General features: G+C 43.0%; 1 protein-coding gene across 1 annotated transcript; it reads left to right on the top strand.

Moving 5' to 3' along the window:
* Nucleotides 1-1,230: 1,230 nt before the first annotated feature.
* On the top strand, nucleotides 1,231-22,332 carry pdgfra (platelet-derived growth factor receptor, alpha polypeptide). Its single transcript, XM_080032950.1, has 29 exons — nucleotides 1,231-1,382; nucleotides 3,594-3,669; nucleotides 3,871-4,161; nucleotides 4,652-4,912; nucleotides 5,443-5,585; nucleotides 6,482-6,644; nucleotides 7,223-7,415; nucleotides 7,884-7,999; nucleotides 8,881-9,177; nucleotides 9,270-9,536; nucleotides 9,669-9,799; nucleotides 9,952-10,120; nucleotides 10,232-10,421; nucleotides 10,575-10,690; nucleotides 10,827-10,953; nucleotides 11,329-11,525; nucleotides 12,125-12,219; nucleotides 12,601-12,733; nucleotides 12,855-12,959; nucleotides 13,567-13,677; nucleotides 14,108-14,261; nucleotides 15,987-16,147; nucleotides 16,450-16,565; nucleotides 17,404-17,526; nucleotides 17,645-17,756; nucleotides 17,852-17,951; nucleotides 18,200-18,305; nucleotides 19,325-19,560; nucleotides 20,407-22,332. The coding sequence occupies exons 2-29, from the start codon at nucleotides 3,612-3,614 to the stop codon at nucleotides 20,552-20,554; spliced, it is 4,419 nt and encodes a 1,472-aa protein (XP_079889076.1). The 5' UTR covers nucleotides 1,231-1,382; nucleotides 3,594-3,611; the 3' UTR covers nucleotides 20,555-22,332.
* The last annotated feature ends 2,572 nt before the right edge of the window (nucleotides 22,333-24,904 follow it).

Here is a 24,904-nt window from a genome sequence, read left to right as displayed (position 1 = left end):
TTCGTGATGTTCAAAAGTAACTCCTTTTAAAGTTCGAGAGAAGGCAGGTTTGCCTTTCGTTGCATTTCATTTATTCAAAACAATTAAGAATTACAACCATAAACCCGTCTCTGGAGAACAAATTAGCCAACCTGTAATCTCTCAATTTTCAAGAGAGAACAAAATCCCTCAGAAAGGGAGAACCTCAACCCGGTTTGAGGTAATCTCGGCCTTCCGAAGTTGAGATCCTTTGTTGGAGAACAAGGACACTGTTCTTTTCTGCAACATGTGGAAGTAATTGCGCCAAGCGGCTGCAACTTGGAGCTGGGGGAGGGGGGTCGCGGGGGGATCAGCGGCCCGGGGCGCGGCTCCATGCAGAGACACTGGTCTGATGCCCCTCTCCTGTGTGCCAACAGATAGGTGATTCATTGTGGACCCATTATATTCCTGTTGCCCGTCAGGACAGCCCCGGGGTAAAAGCACTAACGGCTGGGTTCACAAGGACTCGGTAAACAGCTGACGCATGTGTGCCAGTAAACAGGGGAAGAAGAGCTGCACTTGCTGTTTCATTTATTTATGTGTGTGTGTGTGTGTGTGTGTGTGTGTGTGTGTGTGTGTGTGTGTGTGTGTGTGTGTGTGTGTGTGTGTGTGTGTGTGTGTGTGTGTGTGTGTGTGTGTGTCACAGAATGAGAAGGAGAGGGGGAGCTGTATGGCTTGTGATATGACGGTGTTGGAGCGCCCTCTATGAGTAACTCTACGAGCTCCACTGTTCCCGGTTTGTGACAGATGCACAAGAACTGCGTCTGCAAAAGAAGCAGAAAAGAAGACGTACTGTCATCTGGTGATAGCACTTTGTAAACGGAGCTGCAACAACTGAACAAGAACATTTGTGTGCATTTAACACAGTGAACGTTCTCATCAGATGAGACATGCTTTACGCAAAAACACATCAGACTGCTTGTGTTCACCAAAAGTCCTCGTATCCAAATAAAACCCCTTGAAAATGCCATATCTACCCACATGTCAAAGAGGATATTCGTCTGCAATCCCCTAAAAAAGAAAAAGAAAGACTCTTACTTTGAAAAGGGGTTCAGCGCTGGAAGGGAGGAGAGGGGGGTGTCATTTCCTGAGAGTTATTTACTTTGAGCCAGATGATTTTTCGGGGGGGTTGGCAGGGGAGGGGAGGGTGGACTGTAACATTGAATCAGTTACAGGTCGCTTAGCTGGAGCGCAGTTGTGAGGACGGGCGCGTATGCGAACAGAGGGTCGCACATATGCTCTCACAGCGCAGGATCTCTGAGGATTACAACCGCGACTAAGGACCCTTACTGCGCCCTTTGGAGCGACCAATTCACTGTGGATATACTTACACGAAAGGAATATAAAGAGGGGATAACTAAAAGGTAATTGAAAGGTTTGTGAAGTCCGAAAGATGATTGAAACAAAGCAAAAAAAAATAGTTAGTTAAAAACAAAAAACAACAATTTTGGGTTGTTTTTCAATCGAGAAAAGCGTTTGGGAATCTCAGAGGGAATCCCATTCTATGGGTTTTAATGGGAGTTTAATTGTCGACTTAATTTGTTTATCCAATTATTAGATTAGCGTCCGTTCTAGAAAACTTTTTGAAAAGTTTTAATCACCAATGCGGGAAAGCTTTGCCACACTGCAAGTTGCATGCAACTTTTGCATTGGGCAATGCATTATTTTCATTTATAATTTTTTTCTAAATGGGATTTCTGTTTCCCGTGCACTATATGGTCTCACCCCTGGACGCCTGGACGCCGTGTGGGGAGATGCCGCTGACTCTGCTGGATAAAAGCGCTCGGTTTCGGCCTCACAGCTGGAGGTGTCACCTCGAAGACTGAAGGCACCATTGTGGGAGACTGTCAGGCATTTTAATGGGAAACACACTGGAAATTGTACATCACATTTTTTTCTCGTCTGGTCGTGGAATGCGAGGGATTAATATGGAAAATCGGCACTGGAGGTTCCAGAGCTGCAGCTGAATGGGACTGAGCCGTCCTGGAGCCACTGCGCATTCTTCTTTTTACCACCTAGTCTGCTGTGACACCGAGGACTTTTGCATAGGAATGCTGCTTCTAGTGAAAAGTTCTCAAATGTTCTAAACAAAAAATATCCTAAGTTTTCTTTTTTTAAAGTGCAGCAATGTTTATTGCACAATTGTTGTTTTTAGACTTAGAACATTTTCTTTTTTTAAACCATTTCCATGGAATTCAACCCTTTTCAATTGAACTGAAACAAAAATGTGTGGTCAGCTGCTGCTCAAATGCATCCAGCCCAGCAGAGCGAGCATTTGTTATCTGCCACATTTGTTGGATCCCTTGGTGAGAGCCTCAGCCGGGACAGGCATTGTGACTGCCACTCCAGGCTCAGCTAGATTTACGCGCAGTGTCCGGGGCCAAGGCAAAACATCTCTTATTGAAATAGTTTGAGACAAGGCGTGTTCACCAATACGTCAACATGGATTAGGCTTTTTTGTCTGAAGATTCACACACGAATAGCCTATGTGCTTTTGTGCGGAGTGGGTCATGTAATGATAGAGTTAAACAAACCTAGGTTGCCCCGTGGATAATTTGGCCCTTTTCGGATGCGCCGGAGCGGACAGCCACAGGAAGCTATACAAGGCCCAGAGGTTTTATTGTGTTGGGACACTGTCTATGGAAGACAGAATATCCACAGTGAACGCTTGAAAAGCACACAAAAAAAAGAACAGGTCTAGTTAAAAACGACTTAAAGTTAAACAGCTCCTGGAGTAGACATACTCTGGTTTCTAGAAGTTAAAATGTTAAGACGCGTTTCCTATGTTTCTTGGTGCGCCTCTCAAACTGTGTGGCCCCTGATGAAAAACCCTGGTCCAACATAAGGCAGACAGACGCAGAGAGAGAGAGAGAGAGAGAGAGAGAGAGAGAGAGAGAGAGAGAGAGAGAGAGAGAGAGAGAGAGAGAGGGAGGGCAGCATCTGTTTGATGAGTTGTGAAGAGTCCGGTATAAACTTGAGAATGTCTTACTTAGGCGTCCTTGACACATTTCTTTAAACATATGGGTTGATTAAAAGAAGAAAAATGCATATATCATGAGCATATGGAAAACGTTGTATGACAGGGAAGTGATAAGTGGACATTTTCTGTAATCAGACAACAAGATTAAAAAAAAAGAAAAAAAAAAGACCATTGTGCAAACTGGGGATAATGAGATCCAAGCGGTTGAGTGCCTTCAAAAGGTGGACTGTGTCGCCCTCTACCGGCCACCTTCATGTTTACGTGGAGCGCCTCCCGTCCCCCACATTGAAATGAACTGTTATCTTGATCTTCTTCATAAAATACTTGGTGTAATCCCGTGATTCATTTTAGATTGTTGATTGTTAAGTGATGTGGGAGAGCACAAGTCAAGTTTCTCCGTTTCCTTCAATAAGTCTTTGTTAACAGAGTCAGTAACTGCACATTGGACAAGCACTCAATAAGAAATTGAATCATTGATCAAATAGTTAAGATACTTTAACCAATCGGATAAAATGCAGCGACAGTGGTATAATATCTTATCAGCAAGTGTTTGCCATACTTGCTGACTAAATAACTCTCTTCTCTGTTGCTACAGACTGGAGCATCCAGAGCCATGGATGGGGTAAAGGCGTGTGTCGTCTTTGGGGGGATCTTGGTGGTGCTGGTTTCAAGTAAGTATAACATTAGTTGCATAAACATTTACCTGTGCGTGTGTACATGTGTGTGTGTGTGTGTGTGTGTGTGTGTGTGTGCGCGCGTGTGTGTGTGTGCGTGTGTGTGTGTGTGTGCGCGTGTGTGCGTGCGTGTTTGTGTGTGTGTGTGTGTGTGTGTGTGTGACAGTTTCTCATATATTTCCAAAACCAATCTTTCAGTAACCGCCGGACTGTCACCGCCAACCATTGTGTCCAATGAAGAAGAATTCACCCTGCAGCCCAACTCTGTGTTCAACATCAGCTGCACGGGTAAAAGGAAGGTGGTGTGGGCTGAACCACTGCCCAAAAACACCTTTGTTTACCCGGGCTACTACACGGCCACGCTCTTCATTTACAACGCCACTGTAGACAACACCGGCTATTACATGTGCACCTATGAGAGCCAGGAGGGTGAGGTGGTGGGTGACATGGAAGAGGACAACGAGGCCGGAATATATGTCTTTGTCCCAGGTGAATATGTTTTTTAAGATTGTTCCTATTGTTTAAATGGACAATTAGAGACAGACTGGTAACTTTCAAACTGATGGCACCTTTACACAACCATTTACACAACTATTATGGGAAAATAGTAAGTCAGGTATCATAGGACTATATCAGTAATATCCATTACAAAGCATAAATTACAGATGCTAACATGAGCCACCATATGATATGCTGATCATACCAGACAAACATAAGGCTTTGGCAGCAAATCACCCGAGCGTATTCATCTGAGCAAGGGTGCTTTCTATTGCTTGTAACTTAAACTTTTCATTTGAATGAAAACAAATGTGTTATTTTTTCTTTTTAAAAAGTGTATTTCTTCAAAGGAAGAGTCAAAGTTAAAACATATACTGCATAGTCCTTCAACAAAGTATGAGAAGTAATCACAGTGATACTTTGAAATCAGGCTAAATCCCATTACATAGTGTGACCTCGCTCGTTTTCCTTGCCCACCCAGATCCCCAGGCTCCGTTTGTCCCTGAGATTCCTGATAACTTGCTGGTCCCCATGGACACAATTGGAGTCCCTATCTCCTGCCGTGTGTCCAACCCTTACTCTTACGTCACACTAATGAGTGTCCCCAGTGGAGAGGAGATGACTGGCTTCTATGACAACAAGATGGGCTTCTTTGGAAGCCTCTTGCCTGGGCAGTACCAGTGTGAAACCATTGTGAACGGCCAGACCTTCAGAAGTGCCATTTATACTGTGCAGACAGACGGTAAGTCACAGCCAATATACATCTGTAGATCGTCTAGTTTTGAGGAAAAAGGGACATGCCATAGATTGTGGTGTTTTCTTCTGGATCTTCACTTCCTCATGTGATTTGTATGTGTTTCAATTTATGAAATTAACTACTTACACCAAGGAGTTAGAATGGAAGTTATTAGTGTAAGGATAAGGCCCAGCTGGAAGCACTCTCTGAGTCTGTTTACCATGAGAGGGCTGCAGGATGATGTCACTGCATGAGGGCTATGACATTATGTCATTATCACAGGGGGAGATGACTTAACACGTCTGTCGATGTGTGTGTGTGTGTGTGTGTGTGTGTGTGTGTGTGTGTGTGTGTGTGTGTGTGTGTGTGTGTGTGTGTGTGTGTGTGTGTGTTCGCACGTCTGAGTGAGTAATGGTGACCTACTGAGCCACCACCACTTGATGATAAATGAGCTCATGGTAATGAAGTTGTCACTATCTTGGGAGCTGTGTGAGATGACAGTGCTGATGTCTGCTCTCCGGTGGCCCCTCTTCTAGATGCAGCGGATGACTTTGATGACTTTGACGTGGAAGTAAAAGCCAGCGAGGAGACGGTGAAAGCGGGGCAGTCCTTCAACGTCACGTGCGTCTCTCCCACCGGACCGGGCTTTCAGCAGCAGTGGCTCCATCCTAAAAAACAGGCAAGATGCAATCCTTTACCTTGTCTGTGTCTTCCTTAAAATTCAATTCATTTCCACTCTCTATGGCCTCATCCATATTCAGCTTCTCAGTCCTCTTGCCATTTTTCCTTTGAGCCCTTGTCATATTTCCATGTCGTTTCTTACCCAGCGGCAATGAGCCTTAAATAAGCGAGTAATGGTTTTTGGACCTCGACCTAGCAGCGGAATATAGCTCCGAGGACGGCCCTTAGTGGTTACAAAGTATGTGTTTGGAGAGCAACGACTGGAAGCTGTGTCTTCTTTATGAGCACCAAAGCCAAACAGCTCTTGCCGCAGTTAACCCCAATGTGAAAAAGAGACTGACGGAGAAGTTGAAGGACAAATGGCTTGAGGGGAGCAGGCAGTTCAAAAGCAGGATAGTAAATCTTTTGACCCCAGTGACTTTGAGACATGTAGGACAGATGCTTTCTGCACATGACAGCCAGCTAAACATTTCTTGGCTTTATGAAGCGTTTAGCTGCAAGGACCAGGAAGAGTTTCATCATGTGCAATTTATGTTTGTTTGTATGTATTTTCAGATACTTAATCTATACAGCACGTTGTCTGTTTTTTTTCTGCCTGGGATTCCTTCTTCTGAGCCCTTTTCCAGAGACGGTGAGGGTAGGAACGCAGGAGTCTTAACTCCTGCTTTTGGGCTCAGTTGCAATTACAGGCTTTTAAAAAAGCTCTGTGATCCTGATTTATCTCCGGTGGCCTAGCAAGTGTTTTAACCATTAGCGTTCAGCAGCGCGAAACACCAATTATAATGCCGTGTACCTGTTAAAGTGGGAATACTGAGAGTTAAAGATTATATAAATATCTTATTACCAATAGAAGGATCTCAACCCCATATTGTTCTCCTTCTTCTTCTTTTTTAGGCTGTGGGAGCAGTTCAGATGAAAGAGACTTTTCCTGACCAGGTCATCTACACCCTCAGTTTCCCACAATCCACCTCTGACGACAGCGGCACCTACGAGTGCTCCATCACCCACCAAACCAGCAGAGAGGTCAGAGTCAACAGCGTGACCGTGACCGTCTTTGGTAAGTCTTTGCTTGGTCGTAAATTTATCCTTTAAGGAGTTTTCAGCGCAACTGTGAACAATTGCGCATATGTAATACTTTTGTCATTAAGGTGCATTCAGTATCTTAATTGCAGTATTTGAATTATAGCTGCTGTTATCAGTTTGTTTGCCATCCGACTGTAGAGCTTCACCTCTGCTTTCAACATCAGCCACTGTGTTTTATGGGATGGCTCCAGCAGATGTTTGTCGGGCCTTTCTTTAACCTCAACCTACATGCGTTTTAAGGTGCACCCACTATGCAGTTTCAGGGGAGGGGGATTTGTTTACATTTGCGGAGCCTGCAGTTAGTTTACATAAACATATATTTTTCTACATGTTATTCTTAGCATTGAATAATTCTATCATCATAAATCCAAACACATTTACTGTGAGGCACCTTTCAGGGAGCTTTCTATCTTCAAACAGTGTTCCAGGGATCCAATTGTCCTGCGAGGAAAGTTTGAAGGACACACCCAAATTGACATAGTGCAACTTTAACCCATTATTAATCCTCAATCCCCCGCCTTATCGTTTCTTCTTTTGTGTTTCTCAATCCAGAGGAGGATTCCTTCGTGGCAATCGACCACAGCGGGATTCAAGCTACGGAGTTTGTCAGCCTTTTAGAGGAGACAGAGTTCACCATCCTCATTGATGGCTACCCTGCCCCCAAAGTGCTGTGGCTGAAAGACGGCAAAGCCATACCAGAGAACTACTACCTGCACACCAAAACTAGCCACCTTGAAGGGAATCGGTGAGAACACAGATTATGACCCATTAATACATGAATACACAAAGTATTTTAGTTTGACAGCAGTTAATATGTTTAAAGCAGTAGTTTGATATTTTGGGAAACAAGCTCAATTGCATTCTTTCCAAGAGTCAGACGAGAAGGTTGTTACCACTCTAACGTATGTGTGGTTTATATGAAGTTTAGGCAAGGAGATGTTTAGGTTAGCTTAGATTGTAAAACAACAATTATGTGCCCGGCAATTTCTTGTGTGGGAGTACTTACTTCCTGGAGGAATAGTCCACCACATAACCACAATGTGTTGCTATAAAACTTCCCAACCAATTTAACGGCACCAGTGTGCTTAGTAAGATGTGTATTTTGTGACCTTATTTACTGCACATATCCTCTCCCCTAAGACTTGGCAGGAAAGCAGAACAGTGTGTTCCCCAAATCTTCAGGTATTCCTTTATTTTCTACTTGTTTCCACAGGTATCAAAGCATCCTGACACTACGGCAGCCTCTGGTAAAAGACAGTGGGAATTACACCATCACAGCCCTCAGTGGCTCTCGCACTGTTCACTTCTCCTTTAACCTCAAAGTGAAAGGTAAGATGGATAGATAGATAGATAAATAGATAAATGGATAGATGGATAGATGGATGGATAGATAGATAGATAGATAGATAGATAGATAGATAGATAGATAGATAGATAGATAGATAGATAGATAGATAGATAGATAGATAGATAGATAGATAGATAGATAGATAGATAGATAGATAGATAGATAGATAGATAGATAGATAGATAGATAGATAGATAGATGGATAGATGGATAGATGGATAGATGGATAGATGGATAGATGGATAGATGGATAGATGGATAGATGGATAGATGGATAGATGGATAGATGGATGGATGGATGGATGGATGGATGGATGGATGGATGGATGGATGGATGGATGGATAGATAGATAGATAGATAGATAGATAGATAGATAGATAGATAGATAGATAGATAGATAGATAGATAGATAGATAGATAGATAGATAGATAGATAGATAGATAGATAGATAGATAGATGGATGGATGGATGGATGGATGGATGGATGGATGGATGGATGGATGGATGGATGGATGGATGGATGGATGGATGGATGGATGGATGGATGGATGGATGGATGGATGGATGGATGGATGGATGGATGGATAGATAGATAGATAGATAGATAGATAGATAGATAGATAGATAGATAGATAGATAGATAGATAGATAGATAGATAGATAGATAGATAGATAGATAGATAGATAGATAGATAGATAGATAGATAGATAGATAGATAGATAGATAGATAGATAGATAGATAGATAGATAGATAGATAGATAGATAGATAGATAGATAGATAGATGTTGCAGTAGTATTTCACATACATGGGGAAAAACAACTTTACTTACAAAAACAACACATTCATGTCTCTTTCAGCGCCCACCTCCATGATGTTCCCACCTTCCTCAGCCCCTGTGCTGCTGCCCCAGAAGGATGAGATGGTGGTGCCCCTCCACACTCCTTTCACGTTGACGTGTCGGGGGGAGGCTACGCTAGCCTGGGAGACACCTCTGGACGTGCCAGAGAAAACACAAGAGGACAACAGTGGCCTGTTTGTCACCACCATCACCGTGGACAAAGCCACTGCAATGCACACCGGCTACTACAGGTGCTTCTACAGTGGAAACAGCACTGAGGATACAGAAGAGAGCAGCATCTACATCTATGTGCCAGGTACGGGGTACAAAGCAGTTTTCAGATATGTGGAATTTTACTTATATGATTGTATTATCCGGTCTGAGAGACTTATTTTTACTTGACCACAGATCCAGATGTCCCCTTTGTTCCATCACCGGTGCCCTTTGGCAACCACTACCTTTCTGACCACGAGGAGATGGAGATCCAGTGTCGCGTGTCCGATCCCAGTGCCAACGTGACCCTGGTGAACGTTGACACCCAGCAGCCTGTGCCTAGCAACTATGACAGCACGAGAGGCGCTCTGGGGGTATTCACCGCTGGAACGTACCAGTGCAAGGCCCTCATAAACGGAGAGGTACACTACAGCGAGGAGTACATCGTCCACGGCTGGACAGGTGTGTGTCCACATAGTCTTAAAAACATTTCAAGGTTTCAAATCAGATCCGTCAAGATCCATGTTTTTCTTGGGTGGATCTCCGGTCTCACACAGGTTATTTATTTCAACCTTGTCAATTGTTGTGTCTAAGGCGGTGCTGCGCTGCATGTTGAGCTGACGGCCAAACACACTGCCTTGCTGGTGGGAGACACCCTCACAGTCACATGTCTGGCTCGTGGATCTGAGATTCTGGAAGACCACTGGAAATACCCTGGCAAAGTGGTGAGGGCATAAAGCGTCTTACGTGGTATAGAAAACAGTTCAAGTTATGTGATTTGACGTCAGTCTCACCAAAATGAACTGTTGTTCACTAAGTCCTATTGCAAGGGCGCTTCGAAACTCAAAATACCCAATGTTCCTATTTTATTTGACAGGCTAACCGAGCCATTAAAACTGTGCATGAGAACAAGAGGGATCAGGAGATCCTGTACACCCTGACGATCCAGCAGGCCTCAACCAAAGACAGCGGCATCTACTCTTGCTCCATCACTGATATCATTACCAATAAGAGCCAGACAAAGCAACTAGCTATCCGTGTGTTTGGTAAGGAAGCTGTTTTATGTTAACATAGCATGTACCATTATTTTACAAAGTCTTATTATTCCTGTGATGTGGAATAATCGCTGACTGTCTGCTTCTACTCTCTCCTGACAGGAAGCGAGTTTTTGTCCATCTCGCCGGAGTTCGGAGAGTTTGAATCGGCAGAGCTGGACGAGGTGCGAGAGTTCAGGGCTGAGATCAGCTCCTTCCCCAGCGCTGGTGTGACTTGGCTCAAAGACGGCGTCCCACTCAGTGACGTGACAGCAGAGATCTCCACTAGCCTCAGGCAGCTCAGCGAGACCAGGTGAGACTCTCACTAATGACAGCCGAGCTCCGAGAGCCAACATTCCCCCACATCAGCGGCCTGTCATTTAAGTTATAGTGTGATTGTTAACTTCTGTGAGTGGCTGTGTGGGTTTATTTTAGTTTCTGTTTTTGTCGCTGTGTCTGTGTGTAGCTACATGAGCGTTCTCACACTGATCCGGGCCAAAGAGGAGGACAGCGGGAACTACACCATGCGCGTGGAGAACGGAGGTCAAAGTCGCACCGTCGGATTAATCCTGGAGGTCAAAGGTCAGTGAGAGGAATGCACCAAGACATTCAATCTTCCGCCAGTTAGTCTGTTTTTTTTTTTTTACTTCTCACATACTGTATATACACAGTCTTTGCATTGCTAAACCACTTCTTTGTCTGCTGCAATACCTTACAGTGCCTGCAGCTATTGTGGACATGATGGACATCCACCATGGCTCGGCCCAGGGCCAGTCTGTGGTCTGTATCACCAGAGGGCAGCCAACTCCTGTGGTGGAGTGGTTCGTCTGCAAGGACATCAAACAGTAAGTTGTGTCCACATAAAGGGTGGAGTCAGTGATTCTGGAGACTGCTTGTTGTCAAAATAACTTTTGCAAAATCAGCGAGTTTCTCCTCACGATCAGCTATCCGTGTGTGAGCTTAAAACACATCCTGTGTTAATACACAGCCTAGGCTCTGTTAACGGTCATGTTGCTAGCTATGGTGGGCCTCTTTGCTTGAGGAGATATTAACTGATTTTGACTAAAAGTGATTTTGACAACAAGCGTTCTCCAGAATCACTGACTCCACCTTTATAGATCAAATGTATGTAATGTTTAACAGCTCACAGTGAATGCCCTTGAACTTCTCAGCAGCTAAACACTTTAATTGTATATTTATTTTCCTTTGTGCCCATTTAGTTGTGCCAATGACTCTTCCTCCTGGGTGCCCCTCCTCACCAACTCCTCTGAGATCTCAGTGGACTCGCACATGGACGAGTACAACAACCTGGAGACCCAGGTCATGTTCGGTCATCTGGAGAACACACTGGCGGTGCGTTGCCTGGCAAGGAACGAAATGGCCGCCGTCAGCAGGGAGGTCAAGCTGGTGTCCAACGGTAAGAACAACACCCACATTTCAGCCTTGTAAAGAGGTAACTGTCCTCTTTACCCAGCCTTAAATTTGACATTCAATGTTGTTGTTTAACGCCTTGTTTCCTCTTAAGTTCCTTCCATTTGGGACACTACGGGTGAGATAGGGCTTTGTTGAGTCCGTTGGAAAGTGCTGTCAGTGTTACAACAGCTGTCCAATGATGGGTTTTGAGTGAGACAGCTGATAGGGGGGCTGGGCTTTAGCCATTAGGAGGGGGGCCCTTGTACTGGCAGATATCTTAGCCAAGCAAAGAGATTGTTAGGACATTTGGTCACTTCACTTTGAGCTTTACACCCCCCCACCTCTATGCCCACCCTTCCTGAGCTGGTGTCTGGACTATTACTCCCCCAATCCCCACTTCCATGTTATCTTCCTAGGTTACATTTGAGTCCTAGTAATCTCTACACTCCTATGGATTTCTCTAAGGCCAGACAGTAGACATTTCATACTTAACACGTAGAACGTATTTCATTGCAAGCTTTTCATTTGTCACTGCGACACGTGTGATCGGTGTGTGTGCTCTCCATCTAACGTGTGTGAACCACTGGCTCTTCTCCTGAACAGGCCCTCACCCAGAGCTGACTGTAGCTGCTGCTGTGCTGGTGCTCCTGGTCATTGTCATCATCTCACTCATTGTCTTGGTTGTTGTCTGGAAACAGGTACATGAATCATCATTCATTCACTCACTCACACACTTGCTGTCTCATCTTTTTTTCCTTTACTTTCTCACTTGTTGGTAAAACCTTGTGAAATGTGTTCAGATTAGTAATATGGTTTTAAGGTTGACAATAGTAGTGATTAATAAAAGCAGAAATGTATTTAGGCTCCGACCAGTTAAAGGTGGGTCTTGTCTCTTACAATGCTATTTCTGGTATAATCCTGCTGAGATATTAAATGAAAAAAAAAAAAAAACTGTGGGCAGACGTTATCATTTTAAACTTCCTAAAAGTCCTAAAATACCCAGTAGCAAGTCCAACAATCCCCAATCCTTCACTTGACAGGGTAAATTAATCAGCTCTTTTGTGTGTTTTGTCTCCCAGAAACCACGCTACGAGATCCGTTGGAGGGTCATCGAGTCTGTGAGCCCCGATGGTCATGAGTACATCTATGTGGATCCCATGCAACTTCCCTACGACTCCAGATGGGAGTTCCCACGCGACAGACTTGTGCTCGGTAAGCTAAAAACACAGATGAGAAAGCAGTGGCCTCCACAGTGCATAGCTGTATGGATGTATGGGTGCAGGTTCTTTTGTTGATGATTAATCCTATGAATTCTATGGTGTGTTTTTCTCAGGTCGTATCCTGGGATCTGGAGCCTTTGGGAAGGTGGTGGAGGGCACCGCCTATGGACTCAGCCGCTCCCAACCTGTCATGAAAGTGGCCGTGAAGATGCTCAAACGTGAGTTGAACAGATCACAGTTGGACTTTTAAGCCATTATAGCTAGGCATCATCTGATGTGTTTATTTGTACCTGTGAAGCTCACTGGTTATAGGGACTGGTTAGGGAATAACAAGAATTGCTACAACAGGCAGGCTCATGTAAGTGTTTAAAAAACAACGGGGAGTTATTTGTTGTACATTTGTTTAAAGCTAATTCAGGATGCTTTACTGGTGCTTAATTTTCAAATGGGGGGCTGGGAAAGGTGGGGGTTGGGGGGGGTAAGTGGGCTGTGAAAACTCCTGACTATAAATTTACTAGCCTATAAAAGACTGCAAAAGTAAATCAAGTTGCACAACAATTTAAAGTTGCCAAACTATTTAATACTAGAACGTTACTGACAGCTGATTTTTATCTATTGGTGCTGAACTCAGTACGTGTCAGGGCAATGTCAGGGCAAAGTATGGAAGTTTAAAAAAAAAAATTTCTTTGGAACAATAAAGACACTGTTTCACAACATGATGAGATGAGTGACTGCATATTCTAGATGGACAGGGTATTGACAGAAAGGCTTGTGGTTTGATTTAAGTATGTAATGAAAGTCACGGTTTACCTTTCCTCCATTCAGCCACAGCACGCTCCAGTGAGAAACAGGCCCTGATGTCTGAACTGAAGATCATGACTCATCTTGGACCACATCTCAACATTGTTAACCTCCTGGGAGCCTGCACCAAGTCAGGTGAATAGAACACACACACACACACACACACACACACACACACACACACACAGATTGGAGATATGGAGACACACTCATTCATAGGCAATTGTTGTTAGCCTCTCCCTTTGCAATTCAGTCACCTCTTTACAAAGACACACAACACCGCCCCACGACCATGCTGCCAAACATATGCACACACAATACACACACTCACTCAGATCTGGCATTTGTACACATTTCCACTCTTCACAGTCGAAAAAAAAAGATTGACAGGCCTGTCTCCGCTCTTGGGTGGGTGTGGTATTTTAACAGGCTTTTTTAATGGGAGCGTGGAGGCTTGCCCTCTTGACTGTGCTTTTAGCCCCTTTACGAGCCTCTGATAAGATTAGCCTTGCAGACAGACGCCGATGCACGACTTCATTTGCTGTTGCCGTGTGTCGTTTCCCAGGCCCCATTTACATTATCACTGAGTACTGCTTCTACGGGGACCTGGTCAACTACCTGCACAAGAACAGGGAGAACTTCCTCAGCCTGACCCCAGAGAAAAGCAAAAAAGAGAAGGACATCTTCGGAATCAACCCTGCGGATGAGAGCAGCAGGAGGTACACTAAGCATGCATTATACTGTATGTCTTCAGCTTTTTATCCTTTTATACTTCCTTTAAATGCATTGTTTGGGAAATGAAAGGACAAAGACACACACACACACACACATACATTTAAATGCACCTTTTACCTCTCTTCACTACACTCCCATCAATTTGCACAATCGTCTCACACACGCTCACATTCTCCTCCATACCCCCTAATCGGTAACTCTATCTATCCACATTTTCTCCACGGCCAAGGAGATCGTCTGGCGTCTTTGGCCTTAATCAAATTGCAATCTGAAGTGGTCTCAGCTTTCAGCCTAATTTCATTTTATTGGAGGTACCTGTTAATTCTGTCCGCCCAGACATTTGTGGTGAGACGGTAGCCCTCTCTCTCGCTCTCTCTCTGTCTGTCTGTCTCTCTCTCTCTCTCCCTCTGCGGCTTGTCTGTGTTGATGGATGACTCACAGCGACCACACCTCGAAATGACCATAACATGATTTAATCCTGGCTACCATGCCAGGCTACAACCACATCTTCCTCTAACCCCGGCTAGAGGGAGGGAGAGCATTTAAGGAAACAGGATAGGGGCCTGAATAACAGTTGTACAATTTTAGATTTTGTTGTATTATAGTAGTACATGAGTGTTATATTATAGGTCATGCATACAAACATACATACTTAAATGTACAAAATATTTAAAAAAACATAAGAAATAGTCAGTATAAGAAAAAAAACAGCTTCAAAAAGTCACAACTCAGTATCCTATCTTTGTTATCACGTTTGCACGTTTGTTTATGTCTAATTTCTTTAAATTGAAAATAAAGATGTTGCCAATCAGGAACAACAGTATTAACCCTCTGAGGTCTAGGGGTATTTTCTCTGATTTTACATACTTCTATAAATACCTATTTTAAATGTGCAAGAAGATAAATTATACCAAAGTGTTTTATATGGAAATGTTCAGAACACATTAGGCCTTTGTTTTTTGAGGTCTACTTATGTCGTATACCATTGTGTATATAAATAATTGGCTTAAATGCTGAAAAATTAATTGCGATTTTTTAAAAACCTGGAAATGTGTGTGAAAGAAGAACCTTTAGTCATCCTGTTGAATTGTTTTGGCTCTTGAAATTGCTTCTCCTAAGCCTTAGCTTCAAAAATGTTCAGAAATTCTCCAAAACACAGTAGGGAAGTGCACAAAACATGACTAATATGAAATTTGGTCCAGACGCTTTTTGGTAGAAATGTTGTCTCTACTTTCAAAAAACATTAGAAAATTAGACTGAATGAAGACTTTGAACCACATACAATGATTCATGGGATGTACTGTATACTAATAAAAGAGGAAGCATCACAAAACATTTTTCAAACAAACCATTAAGTAAATATAAAAACAATAATAACAAACTACTTTCACACAATGTATACACTCTATGCACTATTTACAAGCTAAGTGGTAGCTGGGGAGCTTCTGGGTCTTGCTTCTCACGGTGTTTTCTAAGCCTGTAAGGGACTGACAGTATCACGAGAACATTCCCCGGAAACAGGAGGACCTCTAGTTTGAGATGATGTTTTCATTTTATTTTTCAGCCATATCTTCAGGGAGATATTAATAAAGATACGCACGCACGCTCAGAGGGTTAAGTGGCCCATTGTGATCCTGGAAGCCCCAACATGTCCTCGCTTCATCACTAACAGCATTCCCTCTTTGTGTCTCTCTCGTCTTTGCACACAGTTACGTGATCCTGTCCTTCGAGGGCAAACAGGACTACATGGATATGAAGCAGGTGGACAACACTCAGTATGTGCCCATGCTGGAGATGAGCAACGGCTCCAAGTACTCAGACATCCAGCGGTCTGAGTATGACCACCCGCCCTCTCAGAAAGGATCCAGTGGTACGCAAACAATATTCCACCACATCTCCCTGTCCTCTTTTCACTCTCCTTTTTACCCTGAGTCTTTGAGTGTACATTTTTTGCGTCGGTGTTGGTAGCGGGGTCCACCCTTGTCAGAATTTAGGACTGGTGCAGCCCTGTAATTATATGGAGAGTATGTAATTGTAGCACACGCGTAATGATGCCCACTTTCTCCCCTGCCATTAGTTTAAAAAAAAATAGAAGCCAGGTTGGAGCAGCCAGTTCTATATTTACGATTTGTGATCTACATACATATTACTCATGGTGTTTTTCTCAAACAGATGGAGAGATGGATGACCTGCTGTCAGAAGACATGAACGAGGGCCTCAGCACCACTGATCTGCTCAGCTTTACATACCAGGTGGCCAAAGGCATGGAGTTTCTGGCTTCCAAAAATGTAAGTTTTAGCCCAGAGACCGGCAAAGAATATAAAACATATCTCCTGCAGCCTCGCTTCCCAACGATTTAGGGTTTTGCCCTTTGTCCTGTATGATGTTAAGGTTTCTGGCCAAAAGGGGGGAGGGTAAGGAAATCCGTGGTTGTATGATAAGCAGTCCCATAAAGGCTCCTGCTGAGCCCACTCAGGAAAAGAGGCCAGGGGCTGAATATAGTAGCAGCACAGCAAAGGGCTAGAATTACCGGGCAGGGACACGATGCAAACCAGAGGCTGTTCATTCAGCTTCATAGTTATTATCCCTAAATATCCAGTGGTCACGGGCTAGCCATCCCTCCAACTGGCATGTTTACACAAAGACTGCGCTTTATAAGGCAATATGAAACGGCATTAAAAATGACCTTGGCATAAATGAAATACAGAACTTACAGAAATAGATGCAGCCGGTAGCAGTGGGAGCGAAAATGTGTTGGTTTTGGAATGGACGGAACCGAACATTTAAAATTACTGAGTACATTATTAATAATAATAATAATAATAATAATGCATTTTATTTGGAGGCACCTTTCAAAGCTCTCAAGGTCGCCGTACAATTCAAAAACACATACAGTTTAAAAGCAAGGCAGGTACACAAATATAATTAAAAACTGTTTAAAATAAGTACACAATGGGCGGTGAGGTGATGAGGAAGGTAGGTTCAGGTGGGGTATGCAGATTTAAAAAGGTGGGTTTTGAGTTTGGATTTGAACTGGGTTATGGATTCAGTGTTGCAATGGGCTTCTATTCATCTCAGCTTACTCTCTCTCTCTCTCTCTCTCTCTCGCTCTCTCTCTCATTGCAGTGCGTGCATCGTGACCTTGCAGCCAGGAACGTCCTCCTCTCTCAGGGCAAGATAGTGAAGATCTGCGACTTCGGACTGGCCCGGGACATCATGCATGACAACAACTATGTCTCCAAAGGGAGTGTAAGTCTTCGCTCACACATGACTACCACCTTGTGCCTAAAACATGGCTTAATAAATATTTTCCATTGTGGTTTTTGCAAGTATGATTGAATATTTCCTCTGTCTGTCTATCTCACAGACTTTCCTGCCAGTGAAGTGGATGGCACCGGAGAGCATCTTTGACAACATGTACACCTCTCTTAGTGATGTTTGGTCCTATGGCATTCTGCTCTGGGAGATATTCTCCTTAGGTAAGGCCTTTGCAACGAACACCTTTTGGATCAAATAGATACTAGAGACCAGAGTTTGTTGCTAAACTCATGTGAATTTGTTTTGTGTTCTGAAGGTGGCACCCCATACCCAGGCATGGTGGTGGATTCCAGCTTCTACAACAAGATTAAGAGCGGATACAGGATGTCCAAACCGGAGAACGCACCTCCTGACGTGTACGTAATCGTTCACAAGACAGCTTAATGCTCAAATGTCTGGCCAGTGATAAAACCACACTGTTGCCGTGCGTCACATAGAGCTTTCCCCGTCAGACGAGGAATGCGCTGTGAACTGGGAACAGTTTGTTTTCTGACCTGTGATATACAGCGGCTGAAGCGTCACAGCTCAAATTGCGTAGTTACAAGGGACGGGTCGTACTGTTCTGTGTGATAACAATGGCTGTTTGTTTTTGTTGCTCTTTCAGGTATGAGATGATGATGAAGTGCTGGAACAGCGAGCCCGAGAAGAGGCCTACTTTCCTGGGTCTGAGTGACACCGTGGCGTCGTTGCTGCCCTCCAGCTACAGGAGGGTGAGTCTGCTCTGTGTGACCTCTCACGTACCTGGACCTCTTCTTAACACCTGCTTTCTACTTTACCGCCTCTCATTCCTGACCCAATGGTCGGACCTGCACCTTCTGTTCTTCTCTTTCTTGTTGCATTTTCTGTTCTGATGATTGACTTGCCTTGCTCCTCAACCTCTACTGTTTTTGCCAAGAGAAAACACAGGTTGAAAATTGTTTGAGTTCACTCTTAAAGGTGCATCGATTATGGAGAACACTTGTTCAGTGAATACGTATCTCCTCATGATCAACTACCTGTACTTATCCAGTGTTCATACACATGTTAGGTTCTGTGAAAAGGGATGTGGCTAGCTAGCTAGGGGTTGTATATTAACACTGGATTTGGAACACAGTATGGAGAGGTAGTGGATCATGTGGATTTCGACAACAAGTTTTCTCAGGAATCACTTATTCCACCTCTAAAGTAGCAGGCTGTGCATTTAAGAAAAAAAACTTCTGCTTCCACCTGAGAGTGCTTTAGCAGAGTTTCTGTGGGCTATGTGTGTGTTTCTGTAAAAACACCAACCTACCAAGTGATTAGAGTGCAAATACAGCAGCAGCAGCTGGCTGTCAGAGCGACTGGGCTCAGCCTGGCTAATGACGCAGTCCCAGTTCTCGCCTCCACCAATCCTACCTTAATTACCCCATTAAAACTCCACACACATGGCACATCAAAACGCCTCTACCTCTGGCTCCTTCACAGAGCTTTAATGGCCGGGGGGAGGCAGAGGAGGAACCCACTCTTGTTTTTAGCACATGGGGCTTGTTTGTGTGACATTCAGTTTGGATCACACCCTCTCAGCTGGCAACACAACTAGTAATCACACACTTCCTGCCGCTCCAAAAAAAAAGCCTTATTCATCCTGCACTTACACCTGTACACTGCACTGTGACGCCATTACAGCACACCTGCCCACATGTTGTTTCTTTTTTTTTCATACTATCTGCTTGGGTCTAACAATTGGAATGTACCCATGTCTCTTGTGCAGCATTACGAGAAGGTTAACCACGATTTCCTGAAGAGCGACCACCCGGCCGTGACTCGCGTTTGCGTGGAAAACGACGACGCCTACATCGGCATCACCCACAAGAACCAGGGCAAGCTGAAGGACAGGGAGAGCGGCTTCGACGAGCAGCGGCTGAGCTCCGACAGCGGTTACATCATCCCCCTGCCAGACCTGGACCCCGTGTCGGACGACGAATATGGAAAGAGGAACAGACACGGGTAAATTACAGCAAGCGCTATCTCTACAATCTCTTTGTCTCACTGCAAAAATTGGCACCAAAGCCTAGTTCAGACTACAAGACGTTTCCACTCACTGCCAGTTTTTCATATATAAACTGTTGCACGCTCCTGTGAATTTTGATCGCTAAGTGTGAACTGTTCAGAGACAAAATCCAAGCACAACCCAGACACTTATAGACGTGTTGCATACGCCCAACAGATATCTAGCTTGATCAATATGTGGAACTGTCCAAATCATCATGTCGTATGAAAAGGATTGTGTGTGGCAATAAGAGCAGCAATGCACCGCAGCCTATGAGAGCACAGGACACGGGATGAGGGAATAGCTGGGGGACACAGTGATACACTATGATTTCTATAGCCTAATAATGCATTGGCATGCACGCACATTTCTCAGTTTTTGTAACAAAGCAAAAACATTCTCATTATTTAATGACCTCCAACTCTCTCTGCAGAACTTGTCTGTTCTGCAGAGAGAGTTGGAGGTCATTAAATAATGAGAATTATTGCTGCCTGTGTCTCCAAATCCATTATTTTATCAAAACCCCTTTTTTGTTCACTGCAAATCACTGCTAAGCACTTGTTTCATCCATGTCAAGAATAAACAAATATCACAGTGAGTTTTCGTGACAAAATATAGTTTGGAGACTAGGCAGACTATTGGGAGATGCATGTAGTGTGGAAACCACAAGACACCCAATTCCAAAGTACAAAAGTTGGGTAGTGTGAATTGTACAGCGATCCTACCTCCTACACCATTGAATGTTGTGTAGTAGTGTGTGCCTGGCCTAACCCTTGTTATTCTGTGCCCCCCCCCCCTTGCAGCTCTGAGACGTCCGAGGAGAGCGCCATCGAGACTGGCTCCAGCACCTCCACATTTAACAAGCGCGAGGGAGAGACTCTGGAGGACATCACGCTGCTGGACGAGATGTGTCTGGACTGTAGTGACCTGGTGGAGGACAGCTTCCTGTGACCGCTGTAGGGGGAGAAACTAGAGAAAGACTTGTAGAATCAACCAAAGACCCTCTGGCCCCTCCATTCCTTATACCCACATTGAGGACAGAACCAAACCACTTCACTGTCTGGATGAGACGGTGCTTGACAGTATACGGTACGCCCCTTCACTACACTCCATGGACACTGCCCCCTGTTGGCCTGGAGGAGTTAGTGAGTGAGGGAGTGATTGAGCATTGTGGAAATCTTGACACCAAGGACTCAGAGAACCACCGAGCCTGTGTGTGTCGGACCTATCGAGAGCAGACGGATAAAAAAAAGACTGTCTTTTAAATGTGCAGAGCTTTATTGTATCGGGCATTCTTTTCACAGCAACACAAGCAAGAAGGGACGAATTCAACGTGTTGGACAGGCAACTCTAAATGAACACCGCAGGACATCATGCATATGACAACAAACATTTAACCACTACAAATGCACTAAACTAAATGAGTCCAATACTAGCAACAGCATTGGCAGGTTTACTCACTTACACACTCACCTGCTGCAAGAAAATCACCTGATGCTGGCACAATCAGTAGCAATATTTGGATTTAAAAAGCACAAAATCTGGACTTTGTGCATATTCTTTGTAAAGGACCATTTATTGTTTTCAATGTAGTGTAGTGATTCAAATTTATTTTTTTACTTCATTCTCATGTAAACATGTATTATTTTGTGAATACCGAGTAGATGTTGACCATATAGCTGTTAGTTGACTAGTTATGAGAATAGAGCCTTTGAGTTGCATGCATCTTTGCAGCGTCTCCCCTTTTGCCCAAATACAATATAATGTTCTCACATGTCCCAGAGACTTTAGTCATATCTGTCACATGAAAAACGAAGCGTGATTGTATTGTAAATAGCTCCAGAGTTGTTTTATAAGAGAGAGTTAACAGTATTTTATGTAAGCACATGTTAAGCTTCTGCATCCTCATTCGCCCCAGTGAGGCCAATGCTCAAAATATAGCAAATTCTGCTAAACAGGAATAAAATAAAAACATTTGCCATCATAGTGAACAGCATATAGTCCTGTAGACTATATGTTTGGGTATGAAAGATGCATGAGAAACATTCATATTCTGTCATTTTTTATTGTATAACATGGGTAATATTAATCATTTTAGCCACTGCAAAAATGGGAAATGTTAAAAAAAAAAAAAGGATAAAAGAGAAACCCAGTTATCATATCAGCAAACATCAGTATGGAAAAAAGAAAAAAAAGAGAACTATATCCAATAGCAATGCTTTACAGGCAGGTTGTGTCCTCAAGTCTCATATTTTATCTATTGTCCTGAAGTCTATTAGCAGGTTCTAGTTATACTAAGACACTCGATGGACTAGATATTCGTCTTGATCTGATGTTATACATCAGGTATGTGTAGACTCTTTGTAATCCTCCGTATCCTCCAGCTACTGTACCAGCTGTGCCACTGCCTCTGCCTCTCTCTGTTGACTGTGATATAATCTGCAATCAGTTGTTGCACTTTTTTACATGTTGTTTTGGATGTTTTTTTGGATGTAGAAGAGTAGAGAAAAAAAGAATGACTTGCTTGGGCTTTGGATGTGTAAAGCTGTGTGAATGTGAATGCTTAATGCGGCTGTTGTGTGTGTGTGTGTGTGTGTGTGTGTGTGTGTGTGTGTGTTGTCGACGGTACAGTATCTGTAATCACACCCAATATGATGATTTAGTACCATGTTTCATTATTTTACATTGTGTACATTCAGATGATTTCTATTACAATAAATGATTTATAATGTAAAACAATGTTTTTGTCCTCTCACTCACTATGATGCAGCATAAGTCATACACCAGCAGACAAATTCAATATGTTTAATAGAAGAAGTTTTATGAGTTGCATTTCTATATGGAACAGAGTTGAACAAAAAAGAAATACAAAAAACACATGATAGACAAATAATAATGAGAATGCATGATTATAACAGTGCTCTCAGCTTCATGTAGTAAAAGGTGCGCTACGCAGTTTCAGGGAAGGGGGATTTATTTTGCATCTGCAGATCCTGATGTTAGTTTACACATGTACTCTTCATGTAATTCTTAGAATTGAATAGTTATAATATCATAAATCAAAACAAAATGATTTTGAGGCACCTGGAACCAAGCGTAAAAGTGGAATATATTTGTAATGAAAAATGTGAGCCCTGCTGTTGTAAATAACAACATTAACAGTAACTTTTGAGGTAGCTTTTTAACTTCAAACATTGTTCCAGGAATCCAATTTCCCTATGAGGAAAGTTTGTGTATTCAGTCATTAGAATATACTATATTAAAATATTCACTTATCCGGCGACACACCCAAAGTTAGTGCACCTTTAAAGCATAGCAGTAAAATGAATGGTTGTGCAGTAAAAGGTTTTATTTGTAAGAGTTTTTCTCTGATGTTTTAAGTGGAAAAATAGGTTTGACCTCTTCGGCCTCAACAGTTAATTAAATGAAACACCTAGGAGGTTTTAGATGCCGAATGTATGTTTTGATGGATCTGACAACAACTTTTGGACATCCGACACATGACAGGGGCCCCAACCAGACACAGCTTTAGTCTCAGGGGTCACAAGCTAAACAAGTTGCAAATCTCTGGTTTGATGTTTACCAATGATTTTTATTTTCAAAACTTATCACATGTTTCTGGTTTAAATTTAAATCTGGAGAGCAACTAAAGTCAAGCTTTAAATCTGTCCTTATGTCAATCCCAATGTTCAGCTCTTTCAGTGCATTTGGATGTATGAATTTTTCTTTATAAATAAGGTTAGATTGAATGTTTGATTGGTTGAAGGATTGATTGATTGTTTGATCGCTGTCTAAACGTTCCAATTGTTTGGTGTCTTTATCAGCTTGTTGGGTATTTGATGTATTTGCATTGTATATTGTGTTGCATTGTATACTGTGTTGTTTTTGACTCCACATCTTTGTAAATGAGGGTCACCTTCAATGATCTCTCTAAATAAAGGTCAATGAAAAAATGAAATGATTGATACATTAATGTATTGGTTGGTTATATGCATAGTTAGTAAATTACATTCAAAATGTATATGTGTACAATATCAGTATTATTTATATTTTACAACTATATACTGTACTACTCAGCAATATTTGACTAAGATGCCTCAGCATAACAAATGCAATCTGACGGACAGCCACTAGAGGGCAGTCATCTTGAGGCTTCCATAGAAAGGTCAGCGAACAAGAACCTGGTGATAAAATATGCTGCCTATACATTTTGGGAATTGGTGGGTGTGGTGGAACTTTGAGATTATGTTGAACCATCTGCAAATCCCAGCGAAAGCTCCACTGTGTTTGATGACACCAACATCGAGAGGGACTGGTCGTTACCATCGTCTACCACAAGAGGGAAGCAGTGTGTAGATAATGCTCCGTGCCTTCAGTGGGAGAAATAAAGCGGGAGAGAGAAGAAAGGTGTGAAGATGTGAGCCTGCAGAGGTAGGTGGACCTCCACCCTGACTGACCATAACAACCTGTGAAGGGCATTGAGAATTAGAAAGATACAGCTTTGTGTTCTGTCTTAAGTACAGTCCTATGCATCCTGCAATCCTCAAATGATGTCTCTTGACACTGTTTATCTGCATCTGTTTACCGCTGTTAACCAGCAACAACATTTTAATAGGCAAATATGTGTTTGCACAGACACAACGTTACAGCCACTTTTCTCTTAGGCCTATTTATCTTTAGGCTACTAACAACCTTCCTCTCGTGTTAGGGTCGCCACCGACCCGTTTTGGATTTCAAATGCATAAAAGAACCACTTACATTTTGTTTATTGCATAAAGATTTCTTGACTTTGTCAGGAACCTCTATTTCAACAAAATAAAAAATAAAAAATGTTTCACTTAATTATAAAATGCTCTGGTGGAAATTATAACACTGGTGGTGTTAGGGTCGTTTTCGACCCGGTTATAGAATAAGATGTAAAAAACAATAACTAGAGCCAAAACTGAAATCATAAGTGCACTGTCAGCCAACACAATGACAGTCAGCTCCTCTCCCAATCATGTGAGCTCTGGGGGGGTTCACATTTTGACTTGTTTTGCCCTTATACCTGCATAAAAGCAAAACAAACAGACGGGCATATCCAGACATGTGAGGTCCATTCAGTTTGGTGACTTGCAGAGTGCATATCCTATTTGCAGTATTCAAAAATGAGGAGATATACAGTGAGCCAAGTTTTGGATCATGTTTTTGGTGAAAATGGCCACCTGATTCTATAAATAAGAGGTTTCAGGTCTGCCGAAGCACTAAGGACAGAAAGATAAACGTATTGTGCTTTACCTGCAAGAAATATCTCTGCAAAGA

Source organism: Ammodytes marinus (genome assembly GCF_949987685.1).
Source record: "Ammodytes marinus genome assembly, chromosome: 8".
NCBI classification, from domain to species: Eukaryota; Metazoa; Chordata; class Actinopteri; order Uranoscopiformes; family Ammodytidae; genus Ammodytes; species Ammodytes marinus.
Note: the sequence above shows the minus strand (reverse complement) of the source record. Positions and strands in the feature narration are given on the sequence as shown.